The 18,518-nt window shown below is 41.1% G+C and overlaps 1 protein-coding gene across 5 annotated transcripts; it reads right to left on the bottom strand.

Annotated features, from left to right (window-relative positions):
• Positions 1 to 454: 454 nt before the first annotated feature.
• On the bottom strand, positions 455 to 10,357 carry LOC132264083 (uncharacterized). 5 transcript variants are annotated; one of them, XR_009468524.1, is made up of 8 exons: positions 10,175 to 10,357; positions 3,198 to 3,321; positions 3,026 to 3,111; positions 2,833 to 2,928; positions 2,595 to 2,744; positions 2,330 to 2,486; positions 1,037 to 1,263; positions 455 to 571 (listed from the first exon to the last, which is right to left on the bottom strand). XR_009468524.1 is itself a non-coding variant. In XM_059764148.1 (8 exons), the coding sequence occupies exons 1-8, from the start codon at positions 10,247 to 10,249 to the stop codon at positions 507 to 509; spliced, it is 816 nt and encodes a 271-aa protein (XP_059620131.1). In that variant the 5' UTR covers positions 10,250 to 10,357; the 3' UTR covers positions 475 to 506. The 5 variants fall into 5 exon arrangements, 4 of the variants coding, with proteins under 4 accessions (XP_059620132.1, XP_059620131.1, XP_059620129.1 ...); XM_059764148.1 differs by having other exon boundaries at positions 475 to 571; positions 1,108 to 1,263; positions 2,595 to 2,651; XM_059764146.1 differs by having other exon boundaries at positions 475 to 571; positions 1,108 to 1,263.
• Positions 10,358 to 18,518: the final 8,161 nt, after the last annotated feature.

Below are 18,518 nucleotides of genomic sequence, written 5' to 3' on the forward strand. Positions count from 1 at the left end.
TTTCTTTTTTTTTTGGGAAAGAGATGTGTTAATTGTGTAATTCCTTCACACCGAATAAGTTTACTTAAATATGACACTTTAATTCCATTTTTAATTGAAATTGTTCCTCTTGAAGAATACATTCGCTAATGGAAAGTTGTCATCATTTTCTCCTAAGCTCGTTCAATCATCTCCTAAATATATTAATTAGCATGACTTCTGTCGTCCATATTGAATGTTGTAATGATCACTATAAGATGAATTTTTTTTGATTGTGAAACCTTTAGCAAAAGTATAATATGCGGCTGTAATGCCCTGACCAAATATGTAACTTTTACTTTTTATGCCTGTGTCACTTTGGTATAATAAAAGTCGTCTCGTCCCTGTCTAAAGGACGATTCAATTTATCAAAAGAAAAGTCCGCATTCAACTCATCACTTGAACGCTTTCTTTTGCCTACTAGCACGCCAAAATTCGCACAATGTCTTTCTTTTTTTTTCCCTAAAATGAAACAAGTTGTAAATTCTTCAGTAATTCTCGTACTGCTGCTCAGGCTGATTCTCCTGCCATGTGAGAATGTCTTCACTGAATTCTGCAAATGAAGATATGCACACGATGTGAATGAGAAAACTTGAGCTGCACTTTCAGCAATTACATTAATATTTTCGCAGCTAGAATGTATGCTAAAGTATAACAGAGACACAGAAAAGGTGCATTCAACGGAAAATTTCTGTGGGGCACAAAAGACAAAGAAAAAAAGAGCAAAAGCAAGTGTGCAGAAAATTAGGAAAATTACAATGTCGAAGGGGCAATCATTGCAGCTATGCGTCTCAATCCCAGTGATTTATTTGCAATGAAATAAGAGAACAAGATAACTAAACTCAATTCTGACACCAAAATCTCAATGAAAAAAAAACAAATATAGTCTGAGCAAATTTGTGACTAAATCCAAGTTTTGATATAAACTCGTTCTCGCTCTCTCTCTGATGTCAGAATGAAGCTCAGTGTTTCGCAATGAAGCGCAGCCTGAAAGATGCGATGTAAGCAAAAACCTCACGTGTCAGAGGATGCGGCATCCCTCGATGATTGCCCCTCGATTGCGAATTCTTTGCAGTTAGAATGTGTCACCTGGCAGAGTGTCTATCACGAGTGTGTGACCATTTCCATTTGCGTCACTCAATGCTGATGATTCGGAACAGCATTTCGCATCGTCGGGAAACTGAACGTGTCGCTTCGACTGTTTTTTGGTTCTTTGATGAAATGGGGAGGATATGTGAATTACACCTAAATTAAGGGAGGGATGCGTGAGGTGGAGGCTATTTTCATCATATTTTTTTTTGCGCTACTCTCGGCACTACACACTGTACGATGGGAAAGACACATGTTTGGTGGATATATAGAATTTCCAACTAAAAAACAAGAGGAGAACTACGTATTTTCGCCACATCAAGGGTGGAAAAACAACACTGGCAGAGAAGAGGGCAATTTTTCACGTGCTCTGAGTTTTTCGGAAATGAAATTACATGCGATATTACTTATCTCAATGTAATAAAATACAATTTGATGCATTTCATTCAGCTACATTTGATCCAGGATATGCGCATTATATTGAGTTTATCACGGTGAAATATTTATTTGCTCTGTTTCACTGAATGCGTGAAAAAGAGCCGATCCTGGATAAATAATTCATGATTATGTTGTATCGGCATAAATCACCAAAAAAGGGGTTAAAATGGCTTTTTCATTGCGCTATTTTTCACTCGCTTTGTCACTTCTCGACTTGAGAGTCGAAGAGGCCGTCGTGAAAAGTATTTTCTGCGCCTTGCATTAAGTGTGAAAATACTTGATTTAAACTCGCGAATCTTGCTCAAAATCTCTTTGTCACACAGCTCTCTGTCGAGCCTCTTCGGCTCTCACGCTGCGGTGACTTCTCTAATAGACTATAAATTTGCATGACCAACGAGGAGAATTCATCAATTTCATTTCTGATAAGTAGAGCGTGAATGAAGCCGATTTTCAGTATCACGAGGGAGGCTTTTCCGCGGTCAGAGCGTTTATTTTCCAACATATATGTCATGAAATCCGGTGTGAGCGTGTTATGTGTTGGGGCCAATATTGTTATGAGTGTCTTATCGGATAATCTGACGATTATGCGATGATCTCTTTCGTATGATTTCCTCATTGTTCTGTGCCATATCGCCATCAATGGCTTTTCCATCTCTGCAGCGTGTCTCTTTTCGCCCCTTGCTGTGGCACTTCGTGCTCTCGGGGAAAAGTGAAAGTCGTGGTGGGGAAAAGCTACACCACACGTTAAGTCTCTCCGCTTTCTCGTGTGGAATCAAATACAAACCAAGAGATCCATTGAGTTGCGTCTCTTCCGGGATAATCGTGCAATTCGTGTGTGGACAGACCGTCGGACTCGTGAGTTGTCGATGGTTATTTGGTCGTTGGCTGTTTGGACATGTGCTCGATGGCGTTGGTGGGATATATCGCACATTCTGGTATGGCTTGAAAAAAAAGAGAGAAAAAGAGAGAGTTGGAAGGGAATGAGCACTTTCTTCTGGGGAAAATCACACCCAGACGAGAAGACGGAGAAAAAGACGAGAAAAACTCACGCCATAGACATTCTTTGGTGTTTCAGCAATTCCGCGACCCTCCTTAAATTCCTGATACTGCGAAATAACGCAGAGCAAGCAATAAACATTGAGACACATTATGAAGAAATCTAGAGTGAATAATGTGGCTGTTAGTGGCTCGAAATTGAGCTATTCTCCACAATTCGTCCGGGCAGCAGGGAAAAGGAATGAACATGATTAATTAGCGTGCGGATGAAATGGAAAGCCATAACCTTACCGTCTCCAGGACTATTAAGTAGACGAAATGGGTGCATTCCACGAGAATGTCCGCTATCATTACGAAGATCCATGGCAGGAGGAGTTCTCTCTGGTTCTGCAAGAGTGTGCGGAGAAAGGGATTAAGATATGAGGATTGCGTGTTGTGATGGTAAAGAGGCGATGAAAGGGAGAGGATATGAGAAAAAACTAACCGTTCTAAGGCCAACAATAACAAGAATGGAGGATATAACGCCACAAGATGCACAGATCAGCAGCAGAATATTAAATATCACAGTCGCTGAAAGAAATGCGTGACACGATGCGTAGAATTAGAATTTAAGAAGTCCAACACAAATACACCGAAAGCTCCCAATATCTTCTTACTCGGGGAAATCTCCTCCTTCTCGAGGATGCTCTTCCCGCTTGGTTTCTCCACTTCGCCGGCCAAGTAGCGACGCTCGTCGTGGAGAAAGATGGAAATAGTGATGCATGACGCAGAGAAGTAGATCTGCAAGTAAACACGGAGTTTTGTGTGTGTGTCAAGAATTTTGCAGTGATTCATCATGTCTTGCAAAATCACCAGCAGATTACCCAATCCACCTCCGCCCCTGCAGAGCGCCCAAGACATGGGTAATTAATCAGGGAGTCGTAGAAAGTTGGCCTTCTTGTGTGCTGACTAATGACTTCACAACTTCCCACAAGAATTAATCAATTATAGACGGATAATTTGCATTATCTAGCGCCGTTTAGGGGCTGATTTGAGGGTGGCGGGAAGTGAACTTTGTGGATTTATCTATTACACACTGCTCTCATTGGGGCGCCTTCGGGCTATTACGCAGCCAGATGAATTTACCAAACAATCCCCCTTAGCTAAAGTTCAATTAGGGTATTAGGAGATTTACAAGAATTTGATGAGATACTTTTTCGCTTTCTTCAGCGGAATTGTTTGTCGTGATTAACGATGAGAGAAGTTTATGGGAAAATAACAGAGAGACGTTATAACGCATTTTAAATTAGAGTATGCAAATTTATTGCTTAGTAATTGTATTATCTGACAATATATGAAAGTTTTGAATGTGGAATACTCAAAGGAACACAACTTTCTTGTCAAATAACTATTAATAAACGTCTCGTCATTCGCTTTAACTTTCCATAAGTTATCAAACTATATTTGGTGACGTTCTTTTATCATTTGCAGGAATTTCAGTTTAAGGCTTATTTATAGGCAAGAAATGCTAGTGGGTGGAGTTTTAATGATTATACTTTAACGCTTCAGAAGCTGTCTTTATGTTCTATTTTGAAACTTATGCTTGGAATGAAATTATACATATTTAGGAAAAGCTCTCGAGAGCTTGCGAAGCCTCTGATGTGGTTTTTCAATGCTTCCCGGGAAAAGGATCATGCCTGCGGTTGTGGGTGAATTATTGTGAATATTGTCCTAATTTCAATTACTTATTCATGTCCTGAGACTTTCACCTGAGCAACGGATCGCTTGAGGCGTTTTGTCATTTCGGATGCTCTTCGCGATGGCGTTTTGTGGGGGTTTTGGGGTGAATTTTTAACGAGGGAGTCACCTCGAGGGTGACACATCGCAATTGGCATTCAACTCATTCAATTTCGTCCGTTTTCACGGACACAAGCCAACCGAAATCGAGCAAAAAGGATGAATGCTAAGTAAGGACGCTTTTGGTGCTGTCCGAGAGCTGGAAAATCGCTGGAAAACAGACACACAACGCCAGAGTTTTCCTCTGCATAATCCTCCGAAATACAATTTTGGATTATTATAATTTAATGCGGGATTTCCTTCACTTCCTTCCCATCTAATTTCCACACTCTTACGAAGAGAAGTTTTTGTGAGAATCGACATTAACAATTTATTGTGTGGGGGGAATTAAATGAATATTTGAGAGATTGTGGATCAAAGAAGGGTCAAAATTCATTAAGTGTAATAGTTTGAAGAACTTTTATTCATCATTTTTTTTACCCCTGAAATACCCAAATTCTCCCCGTTTCTCTTTTCCACTTGGGAGCAATTGAGAAATTCTGCAAGAGAGCTCCTCGAGTAACTTGTTCATCCCACTTTAAGTGAATTCCTCGTGAAGTTCAACTTTTCATCTTACAGTCCGTTATCCATATCTCGCTATTCCGCCTGAAAGCGAATGAAGTGCCTTGACGAGGCAGAGCATAAACCTATATGCTCTCCATCCACCCCGCAAAGACATTGAACTTGAGAAACAGCCATCGAATAAACAATTCATTTGACAAACTATCTCAATAGTTAATCATCTTGTGAATAATTTATCCATCCACGGAAGCTGGTGAAGCCGTGAAGTGGAGAAATGAGGCAATTGACTCCAGTGACACTCTTCGGCGCAATGCCAGAGGTCATGGTGGTGGAAATAGACATAGAGGAAAGAAAGCAATTTTCTGCGTCGTAAAATTACATCCTCCCCCTCGTGAGGGGCGGCAAAGACAGAAGCACTTCACCGCAGAGAAGTTTGATCAATGCTGCGATAAATGTGCGATTAATGAAAACATACAGAAAAATGTCTCAATCATCCACAGGAAACGGAAAACACATCTTGGCAAATATTTTTCCGTGCATTTTGCGTCAAAAAAACCCAGCAGGATATTTTTCCATTACAATTGTCTCTCTGGTAAATATTTCTAAAGTCCATTAAGGCGCAGCCTTAGAAACTCTCAAGTGATTCACGTGCGAATTTATCAACATCCAGCGATGGAGAGTAATTTATTTTCAGCACGCGGGACGCAAATAAAAGTTGGGATATTAATAACGAGAGCAACATAACTCCCGTGCAGATTAATCATTTAATCTGCATATTCTGCGCTCAGTATCTGAAGGCACAGAATTTCGTTCGCAGCCTCGTTTTCCTGTGTCCTGGTAATTAAAAGGGATGGAATCCCCAATAATTTAGGCTTATATCGTGGATTTGCCAGCACGCCCGCTCAATCTCACTTCGTCTTGCGATTGCGAGTGCAAAAACTGTCACATAAAAGTGTGGTAAAGAAGCGAGTGGAGCATAAAAGCACACAATATTGGATTGCCTTTGCGGGAGTCATTAATTCTCTCCGGAGCGAGATTTCTCCCCAGACAGACATAAGAAAAAAAGGGAGTTGAAAAAATGAATAGCTTCCTGTCAAATGTGATAAAAATTTCATTTTATCATCCTTATCTCCATCGAAATGGAAATCCTCTGAGCGTCTGCGGTGTGCTTTCTGGCTGTGCGGATGCTTTTTAAAGAATTTTGTCACCAATATGACTGATTACCATCAAATCTGCATCTCCGTGTTCTTGTCGCAGAGATATTTGCGTATGTATTGCGGATAAGACTATCAAATTTATGGGATCTCTCTCTCTCTCGAGGAGCTTTTCATCACGAAAAGTTCCCTTGGCAAAATGACTGAATTTATACGATTCCAGTTATTGTGTTTCCCATTCAGCTTGAACATCATAAATTTCATCTATGGGGAAGTTTAACAATATGTTTAGAAGAATTTCTAAGCACATCCTTCCTGACTCTTCCTGCTTCGCTTCTTGCTGCGGCCCAAAAGAGGAGCGGCACACAATCCGCCCCGGACACAAAAGTTGAAAGAATGGCGAATAAGGAGGCGGAAAAAGGAGAGACATTCTGGCTTTTCCATCATCAAATATTTCCACAACCACTTTCGGTAAAGCTGCCTCTCTAAAAGCTCTCACTGGGCAAATATTGAACAACAAAATATGATATAGGAATTATTAAAAAATTCCCATCTCTCTGTGCTTTGGATTTCTCATGCATTATTTCACATCAATTTCTTTCGGGGGGCAAAAGAATCCCTCGGGTTTCTCTCTCATGACTACTCGCCTGACTGGCAGAATTCCAAATAGTTGGCAAATTGAAACACACCTTCTCAGCTTCGCAGCACAAAAAGGTGAGACTCTGAGATTTTCCAGGAATTTTAAGCAGACCCTCAACGCCGATGAACTGTCCATAGAAGCCCATCGGCAAGGGGATTAAGTGGCTTTCGGCAGCATCACGAGGCATCGCACTGGGCGTTGGCGAATTTAATTAGAGCTCATAAATTGATTCCGTTTTAATGGCGAATTGATGAAACATATGATAAAGGCAATTAGAATTTGTGGGCGAAATTTTCAAAAGCTCTCCGAATCTTCAATAAAGATACTTGAAGTGTGTCTTAAGAAGGTGGAAACGGCAAAGTCGCGAGCTCTTATCAATATTCTTCTCCCCTTTTTGTTCTTCCTTCATTAAAATCCTATGATAAGAGTTGGTAAAGCGGATACAAAAGGTGAACTTCCATGTGATTCCGTGGAAAAAAAGGTCTAACATTTTCCAAGGCATTCACAGGATGTTCACCATCTATATTAACTTAGATATCTCTCGTAATTTTCCTTGCTCCGATCTTGAGATACCATCACAGCATCTTCACTTCTCCATTCTTCCCGAGAAGAGAGACCAAGAAAATTGTTTGTTGAGCAAAAACACATCTTTTCATTTAAGCGCATGAGCTGAGAATTTGCGGCATGTTCTAATAGTCACTCTTTAAAGCACTATAACTCTCTAACGAAGTGCATTAAATTTAGTCCGACAGGCATTTCAAGTGTTCGCCTTAATTGAATCACCAGAGCTTTTCGGGGGCATTGCGAAGGAGTGACCATGAGAAATGTGCATTCAAATTTCACATTCTCTCTCATGGTTTTTGCCATGTGTACACGAAATTCTATTTGGAGAAGCAATTCATTTGGATTGTCAGCCAGTTTTCCGTCTCTATGCGGAGCTGAAATAATATTTTTCCATCAATTTTCCATCTCTCACAGCAAATTTCTGGGGAAGTGTCGAAGAAAGTCCCACAGTGAATGATTGAATTGGCAATTTGGTCGTGAAAATGATCACAGAGTCGTAACGATGTCGGTCTGATAAATTGTCAATTGCCCGCCTCTTTGGCATGGCGGAAAATGAGCTTGAAGTGGATGGCAAGTTGAGAGCTTCCCCATCTTGGGCAATTTCTTGTGGGGGTGATTGAAGGCTCAGTCGGATATTTTTCGGGCGACATACGTCTGTGATTTCCCAGGGAAACTCCCAAACGAAGCTCGGCAATTACTTCGTCATTGCCACAAATCAAGAATAGCAAAATTACTAGACATACTCAACATCTCATTTTCGGGCTTGACGCGGCGGCGGAAGAGGGTGTGTTGGTGAAAATTGGATTTTTCCACCCATGACACTTTCTTAATTTTCCACGAAAACTCCGCGGGAGGTGGCGTGGGTGGTTTTTGGCGCCTCCACGGGGGAAAGAGATTGATGTCAAACAATGAGGCAAATGCGTTTTTTCCCGTCGTGTCTCTCTTGTCATCCCACGAGGGCTTTTTTTCTCTCCCACTTTTTGTTTTTGACTCTGTCACTTCACCGCAGAAAATGCAAGGAATCCCCATTTGAAGTCAGAGTTGAAATTCTCAGTGTTGATTTGTAGATAATGAAGAAATTCCTCGATGAACGGCAATCTCTGAGCATGGCGACAACTCGAGTGCCAGCGAGAACGTCACAGTGATGGATTCTCGAGGGTGTGTTAATGGCACTAACGAAGGCACTCTGAATGCAGAGAGTGCATCAGCAAAGTGCCTCCGAGCTAGAGCACCTGAACGTGCCCCAATTAATCATGAACATTCTATTAATCCGGATCAAATGCCGCACCACAAACTGCGTCTGGTGATGCGATGTTGAGTCATCTGATTGAACAGGTGTCAAATTGACATTCAAACTTTATAGTGCGGAATTTCCCATCATACATTTTCCCCATGAATTAATTTTTGGGCCAAATTAACAAGGACTTCTGCACTCAGAGAAAACATAGTGAAACTGATTTCACGAAGTTTGCCAAGAATATATTGCAAACTTTTCACATAATTAAAGTACAATTAAAAGAAGTTTTCTTACATCAAAAAATTTCATATTTTTTAAAAAATTGATGAAATTCTCTGTGTGTAACTTTCATTGTCGAATTCATCAACCTGTATAATTGAATTTTATATACAATGCAATTTGTCACTCAAACGAGAATTCGTCAGGTGTTGTGCGAACACAAAATGCGTGATTGTCAAAAGCACAGCATCATTTCGTGTCAAAGAGGCAAAAGTGACTGTGAAGTTCAGAGCTTTTATCAATAACTTGCGTCATAGCCGAGTTTTCCTCAATTCAATGCGGAAGTGAGTCTAAATTTGCCAGGAAAAGCGCAATAACAAGATGAAAACGAGGAAAATAGCCCGGAAAAATATCTCATTAGGGGAAGACGAGAGACTGTCGCCGAGAAAATGGTGCAGAGTATGAAATTCAAATTTGAAATATACCATCAAATTTATAATGAAGAGCTAAATTCCATATACTCTGTGTAAGTTTGATAAATAATTCATGGGGTACCAACGAGAGAGAGAAAGACAACGTGATAAAATCCACGCCGCAAGGCAATAAAATATCCTCAAGTCTGCATAACTTTGCTTTTAACAAGGAACTCATTGCTTCCTGGCAAATCACTTATGGACTAACTATCAAACTATTTCCAGTCATCTGGCCGTGGTAGGAAAGTGTGTGTGGCTATCGATTTTGTCCGTGAGTCGCAGCTGACCCAGTGTGTCGGCGGGGCAAGTGAAGAATTGGAACAGGAAGGCAAAGGAAAGGCGGAAAATCAGCAAAGTGGAAGAAATTGCATTCAATTACAGTCGTGTTTATTTGGCCTGTGAATCAATCAAATTTCCCGGGCAAACATACAAAGTGGCTCAAAGTGTGTTGTGAATGGAAATCCTAACAATTGATATCGATTGCTTCCTCCTTCTGGTCATTGAGCTGGCCAAAAGCCATGCCACAACACTTGCCGACTGTGTTTGTGTAGATGAGAAGAACCCCATCGAATTATGCAAATATATCTCCATTTATGGGGAAAAATTTCCGGCTTCCTAAAGTCTGTCACCAGTTAAGAAAAATTCCCCGAAATACTCACATTGCTCATCGTCAAATCGAGAGCAAAACAAATAGTCAGAAATGATGAAAAGTACACATAGAAATACTTGAAATTTGATTGAATTTTTGATTCGCTCCTCCGAATGACACTTGACTCTGTGAAATGCCGTGTATATCGCAGGAGGCGCGGAACGGCTCATGATTTATGCATATTCAGAAATGTGAAATGATGTGGGAAATTCGCGGTGTGGCTAATTTCATCCGGGTCAATTGCTGGTTTATTTGCCGCGAAAGGGATTGCGATGAGTCGCACGTTGGCGGCACGGACACCCGGCGGAGGATTGCGGCGGAGCTGTGAATCATTCGCAAAGGGGACAGACAGAGGCTCACCAGGGTGTAGATGACACTGGCGTAGCTGCCCTTCCGCACGGACTTCCAGAGGCAGCAGGAGTGAAGAATGGCCATCGTGTGCAATCAAAATCCATGCAGAGCTATTCACATTCTCTCGTCACGTCCGCCACACGTGAGACACGCACTTGGTGACTTTCGTCTGGCACGTTTCACCGGCATCACGGAACTGAGGCAGTGGCAAAACATCCACAGACCATGAGGAGTCACGGAACATCTTGCACTTGGTGGGGATGGAAGTGCGAGAACTGCGCAGATTCCCTCCGAATTTTCCGACACAACCTTCCCCACAACACAAACTTTGAATGTACTGAAGACGCTGAAGAGAATTCTTTGATTCTGAAACTTCTCTTTGAAGCTCCTTCGAATGCAAATGACAAGTAAAGAGACACACCGCCAATAAGTCCATCAACTCATTATATTGCGCCATTGAATTATTGCTTCGCCAAATGCGATTTTGGTCATAAATCAAAACCGACAGACGAGCAGCGCAGCATTTGCACTGTTCCTCAGCCGTGGGTGGATTTTTTGAATAAATTCCACCCATCAGCGAAGGAAGAATGCACCCTAAATCAGTTAACTGTCTGATGTTCTCATCCTCAAGAGCTCTTGCGAACTCTGTCCACGTACGACAAAGTCTCGTGGCTGAGACAATAAAATTGTTAAATTTCTTCCAAAGTCATCTCGCTTTCTCGCGAAAACTTCGGACGACTCAACAATTCACAAGAGCTGGGAAGCTCTTCTCGTCCTTCGCAATTGAACACTATGGAGAAAAGGATGATTTTGCATACAATTTGCTGACATTTTAATTTTCAACTCGTGATAGATGCAGCATATTTTAAATTCTGAGCGAATCTCACGAGCACAATCAAGAATTCAATGAATCTTTCATACTTTTATTGCTGATGCTGCAGGCAGGAATCTGCTATGCATGACGAAGTGTAGGAGAGAAAATCTTGTTTAAGGATAGTTTTACAGCAAAAACACTTGTCGCAAGTCTTGTGAGATTGCAAAGAATGTGAAATTTCATTTCAGTTCGATAAATTTTGCAGCACATCTTTTAAATCTGATTTCACCATCTCCGATTTAAGTACACAATTGGAGCAAATAGAAGAAAATCTAACAGGTTTTTGTGTGCTTCAGCATGGCATTGAGAAATAGAATTATACTGTTTCTAATTAGCTTTTTGCATTACATGTATTATTATATATTATGCAGAGTTTAGATTTCATTTAAAGTTTTCATTTCTTTTGTAAATACTCAGCTTGCTAGTGTTTACTATATAACCTGAGCAAATTTGAATGTGAGCTAGAATATTTGGCAGAATTCTAGGAAAGTCCCACACACTTTGCTTTTCCTATTCAATAATATCAGTCTCTCAAAATAATATCAATTCATATTTCACTTGAGGGGTTTTGCATATTGTTCAGCATTTCTGCCTCAATTTCTGCTTTCAACCTTGTATTTAGGGCAAAAAAATTATTCCTAGAATGGGAAAATGTCCTTGTTGTTCTATTAATTGACTTGCAAAAAGAATCTCCTTAGCTTGAGATGTGTTTCACGTGATGTCTTCTAAACAAGAGGCAGGAATTTAATTCGCAGGACAGGCTTTGTGACGCCCGTAAACATGTGTATTTTGCAGCGTGGTTGGTAAGTTATTCATCGGAGGTACGAAGCTGAATCTCATTAAGTGAGGTGAGCTTGAGAGCTGAAAGTGCTCTTCATGGCTGAGGTGAATTTTCACCCGAATAAACATGCAATTCTGCATTCATAGGCGCGTAACAATCATCTGGGAAAGTGGGAGTCTCGAGGGGTTCTTCTCGGGAAGCAGAAACATAATCGCCGAGCGTGAATTGAAAGCTCCATGTAATCCCACAATATTGCACCATCTCACGCAAGCATAATCCCAACGTGCAGACTCAGCCCTGATTTGCAAGCTCTCTGCCATTGAGTATTTTTCGCCTTTTATGCCATCATCATGTGATAATTCAAGACCTCATGGCGGTTAAGATGAAATGTTAATTGCACTGTTTACACTTTCATCCAAAGGAATACAAAGAGAATCTCTATTCACACATGTAAAAATATTTACATATCCCAGCAAGAAGCGCGGCTATGCAAATGAGATCCGCACTCTATCATTCTTCCACGAAAAAAAAGTGTTCTTTCACCAGAGACGCTATAATAGTTATTCCTATATTGAGAGCCGAAAGAGGGAAAGAGAAGCTACACAATAAAACTCATGCAAGTGTGAATTTTGTGCCAACAACTCGAGTACAATGAAGAATTCATACAAGAGTGCGGAGAGCTGGGAAAAGTGCTCTCGTCGAGATGAAAATTTCTTCCACCGCAAGGAATCATTTGCCTGAGCAAGAAGAACTCTCGAGGTGTAAATTGCATTCAATTCTCATTCACTCTAATGATGCTGCCGGTCTTGCTGCCGATGATATTTCTTACCATTTCATGCCCAAACGAGGGCAAGTCTTCAGGACATCCTTAAAGTTTTCCTGTTATTTACACCGTCAACTCCAGCGCCTCAAAATTGCGTGAATTGTTGGAGTTTCTTTTCACAGACATTCGGAAAGGGTGAAATGAATTAGATTTTCCAAAGGAATTTTTATATGGTGATTTATAAGAAAACCACTCGTTTTCACTCATGTTTTCAATGCTCAGCCCGTACAATCAAACTTTTCCTCTGCACTGCAATTGTGGAATCTTCTCCAGTGACTCTAATCAGCCTCTTTCTCTGCAAACTTCCTCTTGAGTCCCTCATTGCGGAACGAGTGCATATTCAGCACAGTGTTTATTCTTCATTAAGATATCCTCGAAAGTTGCTCAACTAATTTTTATTATTGTAAGTGGCAGAAAGTCAGCATTTTTATTTCCACATCGTGGCTTAAGTGGCGACGTTATGAAAAGTTGGAGACTCTAATGAGGGCCACAGAGTTGCACTGTGAAGTGCAAATTGCACGGGAATTTTGTGAGTGTTCTGTGGAAATGTCTGTTCATTAGACAGTTTGCAAGAAGAGACAAGGGTTGATATTTTAGCAGGAATAAATGATGAGAATGAAGGGAAATGCGAGGATGGATATCGCCTTGCTAAGTGCTTTCTCGAGCACGATTGGGAAGAATTATTAATGGAGTCGCAAAGTTGCGGGACAAAGGAAAGTGCCGTGAGAAAGTGAAAGCTGGGCGGGAGTGAAATTAGCCCAAGTTTGCTTGGATATCGTAAATTGCGCAATTTGGATGATGTGTCGATAGCAATAGCTCAATAAAACTGCTGTAAATCTGTCGCAGTGCGAGAGAGATATCTCCTTTGCTTAATATATCAAATTTAACTGCAAGTTCTGTCTTGGCGCTCAGATGGATTTCATGCCTTCATAATGGGTGCATGAGTGAGACAAAGAGCAGCCGTGGCGAAAGAAACTCCCCAAGAAGGCAAATAGATAAATGGATTAATGAAAAAAGTTACCACCCTCGCCAGAGATTTATGGTGAATTAGAGAGTCTTTCACTCCGATGAATGGCAAACAATTACTTAAGAAGAATCCACTGGCATTTTTCTTGCAGCACACAAAACGCTTTGAGTTATTAATGTGCGACCCAACCATCATCTGTTGCACACAAGCATTTTTGTCGTCCCAAGAAGAGAAGCAATTTAATCGCCCCCAATAGCAGAAATTGTGTCCCGCGCACAGTGAAAATGGACAGACCATAAACATTTTAGGAGCCAAAAATTCCCAGGAGAAAATTAATTATTTCTCATATGAAGCCATGAAAGCGAAAGCTCTCAATTACGCTTTGAGGTATTCCTTCCAGCAGTCGCATCGAGTGCATTGTAGCATTTTTCAGGATATATATTTTTCTTATATTGTAATCACAACTCGGGAGGAGAGTAAATATTTTCCGTCTGCGAGATGCCTTTTCCACCCAAGACAATATTTGCTGTGAATTTTACGATCTCTCACATAACTTGCAACACTTTACGACTATTCATGCAGAATTTTCATTCAATTCCTGCACGGCGACGGGTTCATTTTGCAGACAAATAAATTCCCTCACCAACACAGCGCAGATGTTGGCTATTGCATCCTTTTTGTGCAAATTATTAACTCTCCCACTGATGCCCAAATCCCTCACCTTTCATCGCCCGAACCCTCTCCTCCTGGTGGTTTCGAACAGTGAAATTGTCTCCTGAGTAAATACACGACACGTTGGCTGATAATTTCCAGGACGTGACCCATTTCGTTCCTCTCGCTTGACGCCAATTCTTCAATTACCGACTCAATTACATGGTTCTTGGTGTGACCCCAAAAAAGAAGGTGCAGAAGTGACGCTGGGGGGAAACAAAAACATCCCCCCACCGTGAAGCAGCTGGCGTTTGATGGAAAAATGGATTTTGATGGAATTTTCCGCTCCTTCTCTTTCAATTTCAACCCAACAATAGCCACTTGTACAGCTTCATCCTTCCACAAGTTACAATTTGATCTTGTTCTTCCACACACACACTGAATTTGTGTCATGGAATTCATTGGGGTGAAGTGGAAAAATGATGCGAGGTTAAGCGACACCAAATGCACTCTATCTAACAAAATATGTGCATTAGAGTTCATCTTGAAGAGGTGAACATTTTTCGATGCTTGTGACCTAATTTGGCTTTGTTGACAAATGCCTTTCTTAAGGATTGACGTCAATGACGCATAATAAGGCATTTTAGAAATGTCCTAAGCTAACACTTGAGTTCTCCTGATCAGATTTACTGCATGAGATCTTTTACACTCTTGTGTCTAGTCAAAATACACCGTTTTAATTTGCCTTAAAAACTGAACGGGATAAATCATGCACACATTAACTTTATGTACAACCTTCTTATAGGACAACGACTTCACACTCTCGCCTTGAAATGAGCCATTTTCCAAGTTAAAATTCAATTGAGAACCCCTTCTGAAGGGCACTGAAGAGCGCTTTGCCCACACCTGTTGAGATAATTGAAAAGTTAACAGAGAGTGACTTGCCAATACGCCACACATTTTCCCTTCGACTCGCAACCCTTTTTTGCCATGGCATTTTCAATTACTCACATCCTCATTCTGGGGCGCTCTGTTTACTCGACTAGACAGATTTAATGATGCTTCTGTGTTGCAATTTCACCCCGGCGCGTTGCATTTCGTGACAAATGTTGTGTGGTGCACCAGAGGAAAGAAGAAAACTCACTCTGACTCTGGGTATTTCCTAACGACTTGCATCAATCTCTGGCCCTTTTCTCCACTCAATTTGCTGCCGTTTGCTTGCTCGTTCTCTCCGTGTATTCAACTTAATCGCAGGGTGTCGTAAATTAAATTCTCAGGACATATGAATTATATTTTTACATCTGCAGACAGCGAGATTATTCTTATCGCCGTTTCCGCGCGTCGGATCTCTGCGGAGACACATGCAAAATGGGTGAAATTAAGAGAGTGCGCTCCTGAAACATCTCTCCACGGGTGGGATTTCCATGGAACTTCTCATTAAACATGAAGAACATTTGCACGGGCGCCAAAACACTGCGCGACAGTGCCAAATTCTCATCCCCACGCGCTGAAAAATTTAATTCAATGACGAGGAAATTATGGCTCTTGAAGCATGTTCTCGAGAACTAAACATAATTGAGTTGATGTTTTTCTTCGGTCGTTACAAAAGCGCGCACTCCACTCACGATAGTGCATGAAAAAATCAATAATCTGGAGGTTCTTCGCCCACAATATTTTGTCATCATAATTCGATCTGAGATAATGAAATTTTTCCTCTCCCACCCCAAAAGAAAAGAAGAATGGCAGAGCCACAAGAGAGACAACTTATCGAAATGAGTGGCTTCTTCTGTTCTTTCTTCCTCACAATTGAACATCATTAGTTGAGCGAGTGTGTGGGAGGGAAAAAACTTTTCCCGGAGCATCTCAGAAGTACGCAGAAAATTCTCTCGGCAACACTGCTAGTAAAGGGAGAATCATTGTAAAAAGAAGTATTGATAATTTGATGAGGATTCATCTTCGAATGAGTTTCTGACTTTATTTTTTTAACATTTCACAGCATGATAGAATCCCATGGAGTGAATTTATTAGATAGACTCTGGCTTCTGAGAAATGACTCTTCTAACAGTGTTCCTCAGCCAGAAGGAAAATATCGTGACACGTGTATGAGGAGTCATAAAAAGCGAGAATATTGGAAAGCCGGCACTTTTATGTGACTCGCTCTCTTGCAACACATTTTCCAGCATTAACAATCTCGTCTGTATCGCTGTTTATACTGACGGAGAGAGAAGAAAATGCCTCTCGAGGCTCAACGTGTTTTCTCTTGCCCCATAAATTTCCACCCTGAATTATGAATTTAAATACCCCCCGAATACACATTTCCACCCCCAGAGACTAATCCTCGTGGCCGGAAATCGATACTCTTGGGGCGCTTTTCCTCACCATTTTCACGCCATGGGTCACGGCTTTTGTGCATAAAATGGATTGTTTTTGATCGAACGCCGCTTCCTTTATTTCTCCCATGACTCATCATGTTTCCGAAAAAGAGCGCCTTCGAACTTTAACACACCACACACAAGGCAGACAATCGTTGCCGGTGCAAAAAAGAAGCAATTTCTTGCACGTTTTTACTCATGGGAAAACACCGCACTTCATTCGAATTCCCACTCGCAACATCTGAGGTTCATCTGCGGACCATCCCAACAGGGTGGAAAATTTATGCAATCTCACACATCCCCATAATGGAGGATTATTGCAGGAGTGTAGAGCACTGGTGAAAATTGATGAGCTCATCTGCTCAGCGATTATTGCTTCAAGGAGAAATTGAATTCGTAATTTTGATCCATATGACGATTAAGTCACTGGCAATATTCATATCTCACTCTCTAATCGCCCAGCAAAGCGAGAATTATGTGCCTTTCTTTTGTTGTGAGCAAATTCAAAGGGTGGGGAGAAAAGGGAAGAACTGTTGTGCTCGTCTTAGCGAGAAGTCTAATTAATTTCGTGTCATTTATAATTTAATTCCATAATTGTTATGTCAATTGAGAAGGATGAAAAGGGATGACAAATTAATTTCCCGCCTCTGAAGTGGGAAATCGTCCGTTTTCTGCTGCTACGCGTTCAGATTCTTTCACCGACAGGAGCTGTAATTCTAATTGAAGTGTGTTTTTTTATAGCCAGAAGTCAATGAGAATCTTATGACACTTGAGATTATTGGCCAGGTGTTGAATAACACACAGCTGAGGTGGGAAAAAAGAACCATTCTCTGCGTGGAATTTCGCATTAATTAATCGCCTCCCCCTCGCAGCGGGGGAGAGATTGCAGGATCCCTCCCAATGAATATCCCAGTTTACAAGATAAGCTGCTGCTAGCAAAATTGTAATTAACTTTGTGGTTCATTAACTCAGAAAAGGTTTAAATTCACTTTATGGCCAAGAATGTGACGAAAGTTCCACTTGGGGTTCGCCTGAGCACAGAGGAGAAAGCGCTCGTCTGTGGACGTTACAAATGATTACTTATGCCAAATGTACCATTGGAAGATTCCTTTGAACTCTGGGCTCTCCATCTGGCATCCGAGAGAGAGGGAATTCCTGTGGAGGGATGAGTGGTGGAAGCGACCACCCATGCTGAAAGCTTACATTTTCCATCTCAGTCATCTTCCATTTTTCCTCACTTGGAGCGAATGAGGGGAGAAAAATACATAACAATGAATGTGTCCTCAGAGAAAAATGAAAGCTTATTAAAACACTTGCTTTCACCCCCAGCTTTCGCAATATTAATCTGTTCGAGAATTTATTCAAGCTCCACGACAGAGCATTATTTTATGTCCTCAAATCCAACCCAGAGATGGAAGATAAACGATGTCGCTTAATACAGATTCAATGGAGATTAAAAGCGATTTTCCCTCGGTGAAAATCCATCATCTACAGCGTCTTCCGCTCTGCAATATGGGCTGTCTTGTTCTCGACGGAGGTTTTTGTGTTCAACCAACAGCTCATGAGAGGGAAGCACAGTGCTGAGAACAATTTGTCGTACCCTCTTGATATCACTTTTCAATCCCAACGCATGTTCAGAATGGGAAAATCTCTGGAAAATCTCACAGATGTGGAGCATCTTTGAAATTGCAATACAACACAATCACTCTCAAACCCCAGAGAGCACTATTGGAGGTGGAAATTCCACAGACAGCGCTCCTCTTGCCACGCTCAGACATGCAGAAAGAATGCTGAAAACGGAGAAAGAGGACTTCGTGAGGATTCCCCGGATTTTTTTTTTACTACACAAAATGATGTTATATTGAATATGATTTAATCCTTAAGA

Source organism: Phlebotomus argentipes, unplaced genomic scaffold, assembly GCF_947086385.1.
Source record: "Phlebotomus argentipes unplaced genomic scaffold, Phlebotomus argentipes genome assembly contig_32, whole genome shotgun sequence".
Lineage (NCBI taxonomy): Eukaryota > Metazoa > Arthropoda > Insecta > Diptera > Psychodidae > Phlebotomus > Phlebotomus argentipes.